General features: G+C 39.2%; 1 protein-coding gene across 2 annotated transcripts; it reads right to left on the reverse strand.

Annotated features, from left to right (window-relative positions):
- Positions 1-549: 549 nt before the first annotated feature.
- LOC101171174 lies at positions 550-9,381 on the reverse strand. Of its 2 annotated transcripts, XM_020706394.2 has the most exons (7): positions 9,309-9,381; positions 9,134-9,190; positions 8,846-9,027; positions 8,461-8,766; positions 5,586-5,705; positions 3,383-3,444; positions 550-913 (listed from the first exon to the last, which is right to left on the reverse strand). In XM_020706394.2, exons 3-7 carry the CDS (start codon positions 8,880-8,882, stop codon positions 788-790), a joined length of 651 nt encoding a protein of 216 aa, XP_020562053.1. In that variant the 5' UTR covers positions 8,883-9,027; positions 9,134-9,190; positions 9,309-9,381; the 3' UTR covers positions 550-787. The 2 variants fall into 2 exon arrangements, with proteins under 2 accessions (XP_020562053.1, XP_004073093.1); XM_004073045.4 differs by having other exon boundaries at positions 8,846-9,190; positions 9,309-9,375.
- Positions 9,382-12,876: the final 3,495 nt, after the last annotated feature.

Consider the following 12,876-nt stretch of genomic DNA (forward strand, 5'->3'; position numbering starts at 1 on the left):
AGAAACCTCAGGTGTGTCCACATGAAGGAGGGATCCTCCCCCAGGAGGGACAGGCGTTTTACCAGAACTCATAGAGAATAATTAATTTATCTAACTTTAAAACTACATATTTAAAGTCCAGCAGACAAGCTTCATCCAGATGGAGTTGGGGGGACAGTCCACTTTGGAGTGGAGCTGCTCCTCCAGATCAAGAAAAGAACATCTGAGGTGACTTATTGGGCAGATCCCTCATTAAGGTTGCAGAGACTGACCAGCAAGTGCCTTGGGATCTCCCTGGAAATCTCTATTAGTCTGCAAGTGGATGCATTAGAATAGAGTGGAGCAGGGAGCCTGTGGCCTGCAGACTGTTGCTTCTATGTCGCAACCACAAGCTTCTACGAACTGATTCTTTTATTAACAACGATCTGAATAAATTCTCAGAAATGGAAGTTGACCTTAAGTTTCTTCATATATGTCCTCCATCATCTGAAAAAATGCCACATCATCATGTTAAAACACCATTTTCATCAGAGTGGGTCTTTAAGATGCTTTCTTACGAAATCAAGTTTTTGTCTTTTGTAGTCATTAAAAATCAAGAAAAAGATAGTAAATGTAACAGGTTAGGTTATAAAATCCTCCAAAAAATATTGACACTGGCAAACAAACTAATATATTCAAAATAGGATCACTTTCAGCAAAAATCCAAACTCCCCTTTCAAATAGACAATTGGCTGATGATATACAGAAATACAAAATGGATCGATGTCATCCTCATAAATCCGACATTTACATTCCAAGTACACAACTTTTAATAATCTCTTTTGTTTGCATAAATACAGGTCTCCTTGGACTCCCTCCTCATGCTTCTCTGTCTTTTTGACTTCCTCGAGGAGAACTCAAGTGCGACATAATGCAATCCGTCATCTTCCTCACCCTGTAAAGTAATGATAAATTATTAAAAAAAGGTGTTGAGATGTTGAAACATTCAGATTAACATTTGCACATCTTATGTGTGGATTGTCCCAAATAAAGCAGTGTTTATGTAAAAAAATTAGTAGGGTTCAGAATGAAGAAATGTATTCACAATCAATCGTAACACATTAAATAAACCAATGCTGTAAGTAAACATGATGCAGAAACTATAATGTCTAACTGTAAATAGGTCATTAGTAAACTAATTAGACACTGAATGCCAATCCACACAAACCACAATAACTATAAGAGGTGAAACTCAATCAATATTATATGGCAGAATTATGGTAGTATTCTTTCTCTTTCGGCTTTTCCCATCAGGGGTCGCCACAGCGAATCATCCTTTTCCACCTCACTCTATCATGAACATCTTCTACCCTAACGTTAGCCAACTTCATGTCCTCTGTTAAGACATCCATATATCTCCTCTTTGGCCGTCCTCTTGCCCTCCGGCCAGGCAGCTCCATCTCCAACATCCTTTTACCAATATATCCACTATCCCTCCTCTGAACATGTCCAAACCATCTCAGTCTGGCTTCTCTGACTTTGTCGCTAACACAGGCAACGTGAGCCGTCCCTCTGATGTACTCGTTCCTTATCCTGTCTAACCTGGTCACTCCTAAGGAGAACCTCAACATCTTCATCTCTGCTACCTCCATCTCAGCCTCTTGTCTCTGTCTCACTGCTACCGTCTCTAACCCATAGAGCAGAGCTGGTCTCACCACTGTCTTGTACACCTTTCCTTTGAGTCTTGCTGGCACTCTTCTGTCACACAACACTCCTGACACTTTCCTCCAACCGCTCCAACCTGCCTGCACTCGCCTCTTCACCTCTTTTCCACAATCCCCATCACACTGAACTGTTGACCCCAAGTACTTAAACTCCTGCACCTTCTTCACCTCAGTCCCCTGTAACCTAACGCTTCTACCTTGATCCCTCTCGTTCAGACACATGTATTCTGTCTTACTACGACTGACCTTCATACCTCTTCTTTCCAGAGCAAACCTCCACCTCTCTAGCTGTTCCTCCACCTGCTCTCTACTCTCACTGCAAGTTACAATGTCATCCGCAAACATCATTGTCCAGGGAGAGTCCTGTCTTACCTCGTCTGTCAGCCTGTCCATCAGCATAGCAAACAAAAAAGGACTCAAAGCTGATCCTTGGTGTAGTCCCACCTCCACCTTGAACTCCTCTGTCTGACCTACAGCACATCTCACCACCGTCATACTTCTCTCATACATGTCCTGAACTACTCTGACATACTTCTCTGCCACTCCAGACGACCTCATACAGTACCACAGCTCCTCCCTCGGCACCCTGTCATACGCCTTCTCTAAATCTACGAACACACAATGCAGCTCCTTCTGACCTTCTCTGTACTTTTCCATCAACATTCTCAAAGCAAAAATGGCATCAGTGGTGCTCTTACGGGGCATGAAACCATACTGCTGCTCACAAATCTCCACCTTCTTCCTAAGCCTGGCTTCCACTACTCTTTCCCACAGCTTCATTGTGTGGCTCATCAACTTTATTCCTCTATAGTTGCTGCAGTTCTGCGTGTCACCCTTGTTCTTAAAGATCGGGACCAGAACGCTTCTCCTCCATTCCTCAGGCATCTTCTCACTCTCTAAAATCCTATTGAACAACCTTGTTAGAAATTCCACTGCTGTCTCTCCTAAGCACTTCCATACCTCCACAGGTACGTCATCAGGACCAACGGCCTTTCCGCTCTTCATCCTTTTCAGAGCCTTCCTAACCTCATCCTTTCCAATCTCTGCTACTTCCTGCTCCACAACAACCACATGCTCCACAACAACCACATCTTCCTCCCTTCTTTCCCTGTCATTTTCCTCGTTCATCAGCTCCTCAAAATACTCCTTCCATCTTTTCTGTACACTCTCCTGGGTTGTTAGCACCTTTCCATCTCTGTCCTTAATCACCCTTATCTGTTGCACGTCCTTCCCATCTCTGTCTCTCTGTCTGGCTAGCCTGTACAAGTCCTTCTCTCCTTCCTTTGTGTCTAACCTGTCATAAAGCTCATCGTAAGCTTTCTGTTTGGCCTTTGTAGTATAAAAAATAAAAAAGGGAAATGGAAAAAATGGAATGGAAAGATTAATAATTTTACAACAACTACTAGTAACTTTTCATTTCATATTATCTTATTTATATGTGTGTTCAGCAACCTGAGATATGGATAGACTGCCACTGACATCAGTTAATAACGTAACAAATGTCCTTCTTTTTAGGAAACATTAAACTTTCCAACAATCAGTTTGGCTGAACAAACACATGAGCTTCCTCATGTATGAGCTTTTTTTAACCTAAATAATCAACTGGGTTGTAACAGCCACTTTTGCTATTAATTACCAAGTAACGGTACTTTTCTTTTGAAAGTTGGAACTTTCTTTTATGATGTTTAAATTATATTTACCAAGTCAGCCTGTTGATCCCCAGCTGGTCCATCATTTTCGGCATTAGTATGAGCTTTACCATCTAAGAAAAATAACAAAAAAAGTAATTATTTAAGCCAATGTAGTCTTTCAATATTTACATTTCTTAAGCTGCCTTCCAACGTGATTCACGTGGTTTCAATGTTAAGTCAATGTCCAGACGCATGCGAGCTTTGGGGCAGCTCATCAGTCTAGCAGCAGCGTGGTTTGAGCGTCAGGGCGCGGTTCGGGTGGTGCAGTCAGAGTTTTAAAAAATGTAACTTTGGTAAAGAAGATGCACCGTGTCAACCAAGCAGTGACTTAACTTTGGCCTTTGACATGCTCAATAAGCAAACGGTGGGTGGCGTCCAAAACCAACGTGGGTGAGAAGCTGATCTTTCTCCTCCCAAACTTTATGAACTTTTTCTCATTTAAATTGAGACAATAATAAAAAGTGACTCTAATTTAGTTTTTGTTTTGTCCCTCCTCTGACTAATTCGGGACAGCAAGTCATCAAACTGGGTCACAGAGAGATAGAAGTACCACTGAAAACAGCCGTCATGCTGTTGCAGCTCCTGCAGTAGATGGTCAACCTCACCGAAGGGGAAAAGTCTCTGAATGATCTCATGAACCCAGACATGGAGATGTGATTACCAATGCGTTTGTAGAGCTCTTCCATAAAAATAAACCTGATCTATCCACATCACCCATGCACTATAAATACACGTTTTTAAATATACATAGATGCTGCTCTATGTAGCGATCAGGCTATAAACATCTGGCAGTAGCTCCTCCCACACGCATATAGGGCTTCAAGTTTATGAAACATTTTTTTGAATTTTCTGCACATCCAAATAGAGGCGGCCGACGGGATTTTGTCACGCAAAACGCACTCGGTGTAAACATAGCGCTGGAATAAAATCATTTCGCAGTATCAGACTACTGGTGGAATAGACTTTATTTCTAGTTCCCTGTCCCTCAGTTCAAGCACATTTGTTTTTGAAGCTTTTAGTGGTAGCTGCAGCCTTAGATCACATCCAACTTGTCCATTTGTCTTTTTCCGATGTTTAAATTGAATAATATTTGACAACCTTTATCTAATTTAAAAATCTTTGTTGTTTGCATACTGTTTTAAAACTGTTAATCAGGTTCTGATCTGAGAATCTTGGTGTGCTTTCGGGACTCCGCATTCATTAATAATATTAATATTGGATTTGATTTAACTGACTTTTCCAGATGCTCAAAGTGCTTCCAACGTGTCCATTATTCATTCATACTTGGTGATGGATCTACTGATGGAGCCACAGTTTCCCCGGGGCAGACTGACAGAGGCGTGGCTGCCAGTTTGTGCCTACAGCCCCACTGACCATCACAGACACATTCATACGAATTGATACACCATTGGAGCCACACTGGAGGCAGGGAGGGTGAAGTGTCTTGCCTCCAGGACACAACAACAGATGACTGGGGTAGTGGGGATCGAGCCGCCAACCCTACGATCATTGGATGACCTGCTCAACTGCCTGAGCCACTGCTTATGGAAACATTTTTTAACATAAAAAATGTGACAACTGCTCTTAGGCAATTGAAATGCTATTTTTGTGGACATGTCTAAAATGTTCACACGACAGTGGTTTATTTGACCTAAGACACACGACGAGACATACGACTACAATCTATCCTCTGCTGCTGCGGCTTTGTGTGGGTTTGCAGTCTTCGATTTGATTGTGGTATGAGATTGTAAAATTGCTGAGCAGCATTTTCCTTATAGCAGATAAAATGATGGTTCTTGACGTTAAAAAAAAAACAGTGCCACAGTTGTACTAGTTATCTAAGGAGTGTGAGGAGTTCTGTACTTCTTTTTATTGTTGTTTCTCTTTTGGCTTTTCCCATCAGGGGTCGCCACAGCGAATGAGTCGCATGGTAAACTTGGCAATGTTTTATGCCGGATGCCCTTCCTGATGCAACCCTCTCAAAGCCACCTGGCTTGGTACCGGCACAGAAGTAGAGAAGGGAACAGGGAGCAGCCCGGAGTCGAACCCTGGTTTCACGGACGGAAGGCGCCGCAAACCAACACGAGCTAAACCGGCTACACTCTGTACTTCTTTTTATTATTATTCATTTTTGTGGCTTTAGTTTCAATTCCTCTGCTTAAGATTAATTGTTCTTATGTCTGAATACATGTAAAAGTCTTCCAAAACCTACCTTTGCACTTGTCACAAACTGGATTTTGCTTTTTCCAGGTCACAATTAAAATGATATTTGCGAGGACACAGCAGGCCAGCAGTGTCCCGAGTATGAGAACATACGGACACACGCCTTGCCCTGGAATTAGACAACATCACATCCCATTACTTTACTGTGCAGTCTGCTCATAACTCATTTCAAGCATCCACATTAAAAAAAAAAGACAGTTGTTAAATCAAAAACAGGTAAAACATTATAATATTGAAGGTCCCCTTCTTCCCTCTATTACTCTAGTCTATTTTGGGTTGGGGTTATCACTATCATCAGAACAACCAAGACAGGGTAGAAAGACGTTTTGAGCGCTCATTTCACATCATAACAACTTAATAAAGCAAAACTTACAGAACTGTTGCAGCCGAACTAATACTATGCTACACATTTAAAAGACAAATGGTAGATGGCGTCTACTTATTTAACGCTTTACTACCCTTTTAGAAGGCCCAAAGCGCTTTACAGTCACAGTCCCATTCATCCAATGTGGGGTTCAGCGTCTTGCCCAATGACATTTCAACACATGGGCAGGCTGGGCGGGAACCAAATCAGCGATCTTCCTCTCAGGGGTCGACCGCTCTACCTCTGCATCACAGCTGGCCCACTTTCACTTTTTATGATTTCATTTATACAATTTTTATTTGTAAAAACATTTGAGACTTCCAGTTTTTTTGTAATAAATGGCAATGAAAGTACATTTTTTACCAATTATACAATACTTTCCAATACAATAAAAAAACCAAACAAACAAATATGTTGAAATACTGTATCTGTGATGCATGTTGAGACATAACATGATCGGAGCACGGCTGTAGAAAGTTCAGCCTAAGCTACGATGAAATGAGCTTTCATTGTAACAGCACACATGCTGAGAACACCTTAATTAGATACGAACAAACCCTAAAGATGGAGAAGATTCACAACCGTCTAGAAAACAATAAGAATCATAATATTGGTGCAAATTTCAGTGACGGCATTAAGGTTTGTGATCAATAGAATAACAAGTAAAGGATATTCAATATTTTATCCTTTCCATAAAGTGGTTGCAACAATAAACATCAGTGACATCATTTGTCAGCCTAAATTATACAGCTTTTTTCTTTTGAAGCAAAGCATTAGACCTATTGGAAAGCCAGGCCAGACTTCCTTCACAGGAATCACTGGGTTACCTAATTGAAAAACAGTTTTCATTTCTTTTGCATGATTACATTTTGACCTTCTTTTAGTCCACAGGCTTTTACATTTTGTTTATTGGTGGACACAGGGATGCTCTTTGAAGGTACACTCTGGTAAAACAATTAAAGAAAAACATCGGACAGTTTAAAGGCTTTTTAGAAAAAACTGAACGCTTCAAAAATGTAAGCACAGATCTGTTCCACAAAGATAGGCAGTGGGTGCTGTTGGGAATTGTTGATCATTTCAAATTCTGCAGTGTTCATTTCACTCGAGATAAGATGTAATATAAAATAAATGGCTCTCTAAAGCCCAGCAATAGCATGCATATAGAAGACGTTTTATTAGTACAACACAAACTCATGTTTAAGTACGTAGGCTTACATACTTTAACCCGCTTTCCATTTCTGCTGTGTTAAAATTATTTTGTAATCCTATGTTGCAGTTCAACAGACACAGATTGTGAGCAAAAGAGGTCAAAACTAGGCTCTTTTTGTCACTGTATTGAATCAGATTCTTAGCTCTGCCAACATGAGTTTTCAAATATTACCTGACTTGTCTGTATCTTAAGCAACACAGAAATTATGTCATTCATTTTCATTTTCCCATTTCTTGTGATTTACTCTATTTCGGACAATATTGACCATGTTTCCTGTGATTTGCACAGAGTACTTAAACTTAAAGCACTAAGATAACCTTCTGGGCAAGGAGCCAACAAGAAACATTCACTCATCACGTCAATAGAACTAATGGGCTCTTGGGGGATGACATTTTTTTTTTTTAAATCATACAACCCTTCTGTGTATGGGTTGCTCACAGCATAGCCATAGAAAAATTTGCATGAAGGTTTTCTCTCTATGGGCTCAAAAAGGGGTCTACGGCCGTGCTACTTGGTGCGGGCCATCTCTTTGCCCTGCACAAGTTTGCCTATTTTTTGCCAGCAGACAACCCGATTTTCCGCCTCTAGACGGCTTGTATCTACCCATAAGGGCAGTTGTGAATAAGGCTTTGGTTCAGGGTGTGTATCTGGTTTCCATGACCTCCCAGTTTCAGGGCAGACACTCACCACTAGGCAACTACGCATTTGCCCAGGAGTTTAAAATAGAAACAAAAAAAAAAGTCACAAAAAAGGAGAATTGGGACAAAGTTTCCATTTGCTTGGTTTATGGTTTGGTGTCTTTTACAGTTTTATTGCTGTGTAAACCTTTTGTATCTTTTGAAAATCATTTTGCTTATCGTGCTTTTTTAAAATGAGATTTAAAACCATTTTTCAAAGGAACGATGACATCAAATACATCAAAACATTTTTTAAGGTAATTTGCAGAATGTAGCGAAACGTTGACTTCTTTTGTTTTCCAGTGTGTGCGGCATGTCCCAGTCCCATTCAAACTTTGGCAGCAACACAAAGATTAATACATAAACAGTTGAAGACAAATTTGATAGAAATTGACTTTTTGGGTTCATGAAGAGCAATTGCATAAATTGTAAGCTATGAACCTCATTTAACAAGCCACCAAAAGAGTATTTTACATCTGCCAGACACATTGTGACCACCTTATTTTTTTTAGAAATGTTGTTATCAGATTGAATTTTTACTGAACTATTTCTGACACTGAATAATTCCCTGGTGTAATTGTAACATATGGAAATGAAACATTGTGAAACTTACTTATCTGCTCTTCAGTATCTTCACCAAACAGGATCTCTCTGCAGGAAGACACAGCACAGGAGTAGAGGCCAGGATCTAAAGAGTTCTTCATAGGTTTGGACACATGGTAGACACAGCTCTTGTCTTCTTGATCATCACAGCGGGAACTGGTTGTATAAATGATGTCTGGCTCAGACTCAAATCCTGCTCTGTAAAGGTAAGCTCTCTGTTCTCCCAGACACCGATCTGGGTTTTTCTCGGGCTGCCAAAGAAGAGAACACTGCCGATTCACTTTGCTTCCCGGCGACACAGATTCCAGATTGGATCCTTGTTAGACACAGACAAGTTTTGACATTTTCTTTTTGTTTTAGTACAGCGTGTAGAGTAAAGTGAACAATTTGTTTACCTTTTAGGACCAAATGACTGCCATAAATGAAAGTCATTGTGTATGATGTTCCTGCCTGACAGAAGTAAGTTCCTTGATCCTCTTTGCTGACGTTTCTTATTTCGAGGGAATACTCATTTCCTTCTTTTTTGGCACTGTATCTAGAGTTGTTGAACCCTTCCTTAAGAGGAAGGTCTGGACTACTGCCAAAAGCAATAGTTTGGATCATAAAACCAAACTGCAGTTTATGCCAGTAAACCATTCGCTGTTCCAACCCAACAGTTGTACATTTCATGATCACATTCTCACCAAAGGTCGCCTCAGTAATGGAGATCTTTTGAGAAAGCTGCAGGGTCTGTGGCACAGCTAAATAAAAAACAGAAAAAAACAACCTTGAATTTGCAAAATGAAATGACAACGTTATATAGAAAAGTGCAAGCAATACCAAAATAAATGCAGTTTGGCATTTGTCTGGGTAACTCACCAACTACACATAGAAAAAGGCAGGCAGCCAGTCTTACACTCATTGTAGCAAAACCTCTCTTGTTTGACTGACGTCTACCCACTCAGAGAGAAGACAAGTTAAACGACTTCGGCAAAGAAGTGTCACGATGATTGGTTGATGAACTAAAAATACACTTCCGGCAATTTTGCAACTCAGCACATTTGTACCTTTTTTCAAATGCTGTTGAGAAATCAAAAATGATTTGTTTATCAGGAAATAATTTCTACTTCTTCCAAAAGTTTTTAATTTGAAACTGATTTATATGTACACAGAAAAAGCTTTACTTCTGCTTTTGTTGAATAGGCTTTACATATTAGATTTATAAATTCAATAATTATTTAATTGTGTATTTTCTTCTATTGTATTTTATTCTAATAAGCTAATAATCCAAATACTGTACTGATATGCTTTTGAACTATTTCATCTTTTTACACTTTCAGGGTTTTTTAGATTTAAGTAATTATTCCTGGCCTTGGCAAAAACTAAAAGCAGATAAATCTAGATGAATGTTATACTTTAGTAAAAGATGATGACCTATAAGGAAAATGTCATCACTGTTTTGTAAAGAAATCAAACTAAAATGCTGTTGCTCTTCTTAAGTCGTTTAACCTTCTGGAACAACATTTTTACCATGTGTGCCATTTGTTAACATATTTTTTTGTTGATGCAAAAACCACAACCTCATAAGCAGTTACCTTAGCGCTGTAAAAAATAGCACAAAAAAGAGGTCAAGAGACTCTTAAGCGGTGCTGTCATCATTGTTTCTTTGTTTCTTTGGAAATATACATGATAGGCTGTGTGTCAGCCAAATACTGCTGACAGTTTCGGATAATACTTTGTGTGTTTAAAGTGAGCGGATGCATGTTTTTTTTTCATAAGTTCATAAGTCAAAGTTAAACTTTATATTTAGACGCACAGTTTTTTAAATACTTGATTATTATGAAGCGACAAAACAGACTCTAAACTGCTTAGATTTTTTGTACTTCTATATACAAGCTGACTCCTTCAGGAACAAATTTACTTGTTAACATAACTACTTTCCCAGAAATAGCTCAACAGTGATAAAGAAATGCAGTCATTGGCTAAGAGTGCTGCTCCGGTTGTTTTGGGATGCACTGGGCCTTTTTTTCACCCTCCCCACTGTAACAAATCAAATCAGATCAAACTTTATGAATGAAGGGATCTTCACATACATTGTGCAGCTCAAAGTGCTTTAAAAAAAAAAAAGAAAAACAGACGGAAAATCAAATAAAAACCCAACCCACCCTTTACCCTCCCGCCTCTCATCCGTTAACACACTGTGACCCCCCCACACAATACTTATAAAGGTTAACTTATAAAAGAAACAGTCATTTTTTTCCATTTATCCCCCCTATTGCATAACATTTCATTTTTAACTCACTTTTTCTGTTAAAAAAGGGAGTTGTAATGCAAATGGTGATTTTGGTGTATTTTTAGCACTTTTCTGTTGGAAGACACTTCTAAAGAATAATAAGATTAAAACTGTTTTTTGAGTGTATCTTTATTCAAATCTTTGTGAATCAGGAGTAGACAAAAAAATGCAGTTGAAAAAAGCTTGTAGTTGTTACAACCAACTACAATACGGGATGTAAACTAGCAGGAGTGTGGATAAAGGGATTGTGGGAAATATTAGGAAGAATTCTTTTTCGTCTGCACTTGTCCCTTATTTTATATCCCTGCTCTGATGGGGCACTCGATGTACAATATTGAGAAATATAATTGACTTCCTTGATTTTGCTGCAATTATAAAAAAGGAAAAAAAGAGTGAAAAATGTAAAAGGAACACTTTCCATGTTGTGCTGTTAACATTTGAACCTTTGGCATCCATTGTTAATCTTCACAAAATCTTTTCTTTTTGTCAGATTAATATTTGTATTTGCGCTCTTGTGGTTATGTTTGGCTGTCTGTATGTTTTCAGAATTTCCAAATGTTGTTTGTTTGACAATAAGGGGGCAAGCGCCTATTTAGACTGAGAAAACTTAGTGAGCAGAAGCTCAGTCTAACTGGAAACCAAGCGGTTGGTTCCTGGTCCCGGACCAGAGTCCACGTGGGTAAATTAAGACTGAACATTTGTTCTGGATTGTTGGGGGAAATGAACTTTGGTTTATGTGAACTAAATGTGTCTGAAAACACCCTAAGGCCGTGTTTCATGAAAATGTGTTTTTCTGTTGCAGAGGGATTTTTTTCTTTTTTGAAAACGTCTAGCAAATAGCAATAATTTTGACTGTAATAAAATAAAATGACTCCCTACTAAAACATAGCATGTTATTTTGCTGCTGAAGGCTTGCATGTCAGCACCTGAGACCCCAAAAGCTTCAAACAAAGTCACGTGCACTTAAAAGTGCTGAGCTGTGAGATTCATGCTGTGTTCAGCTATTTCTTTGCACAAGGCAGTTGCACCTGCAGCTGTTTTTTTTACAGTAAGTGGCTTAGATGAAGCCTGTGTTAACAAATACAATCATGCCAGCCTACAACTTCAAAAATAAACTCACATGCTTTGGCTTCCCCTAAATAACAGTGAGGTTTTTAGGACATTTGCTTAAAAGGAGCTTGTATTTAGTTCAAATATATTATTGCAACCTCATACCTTGACAACATGTGGTGGAGTTATATACAAATGAAGAACTGCAGATGTCAGGGTAGAAATATTGTGATATCAGAGAGAGTCACTGAAAATAGGGTATTGTATTGAATCAAAAAGCAAAGTGCAATTTTTTTTGTTTCATTTTGGTACTCTTGATCTTGCCCACTGGGGATCAAAGAGTGTTGTTGTTGAGCTTTAGTCAAGTCAAGTCAAAAGTGAGTGTGTGTCTCTCTGTCTGTGTCCAGGGTGCATCCCACTTCCATCTAAAATAGATGGGACAGGGACCAGCAAACCCCTCAACCCTGGACAGGACTAAAGTATTTGTCTCAACAGCATTTACAACTAGATGCAGCTGAAAAATGGTCATACCTACTGGGGGCGCAAGTAGCCTGCACGAAAGAGTCGTAGACCAACCAGTGAGCCTATATAGCTAAAATGTTCGTTCACAACTTTTCTACGAACATGAAGAGAGCACTGGCTGTACATGAGAACTGGACTGAGTGAGTGTGACGTCATCCAAAGAAAATGGCTTACTTCTGATAACAATCATGTTAAGTCAATTCATTCACCATTTTTTCTCAAAACAGATGCTGCCATGTTGGAGCCAAACTATGCCTGTAAGCAGTGATTGGTCCAAATTGTTCAAAGTCATCATTTCTAGGGAATCTATCAATCAAACGTTTTGAACATTTGACATTGAAAACTTTTATCGAGGCATCTCATTGACCACTTTATAACTTGCAATAAAGAAAAAATGCAATAAAAAAATTTGGATTAACGAGAACGTGTTAAAAAAGTAGAATCATTATTCTGAATGACTAAGTAATAGCTTTTTATATCTCAATTAGCAGCCTGCTCTTTGCAGGCTTCAAATAGCAGGCTGCCCGACTGTTAAAAACAAGGATTTTAGACAATCAGAGCAAAGTTTGTGTGGGCATCCTA

Source organism: Oryzias latipes, chromosome 10 (assembly GCF_002234675.1).
Source record: "Oryzias latipes chromosome 10, ASM223467v1".
Classification (NCBI taxonomy): domain Eukaryota; kingdom Metazoa; phylum Chordata; class Actinopteri; order Beloniformes; family Adrianichthyidae; genus Oryzias; species Oryzias latipes.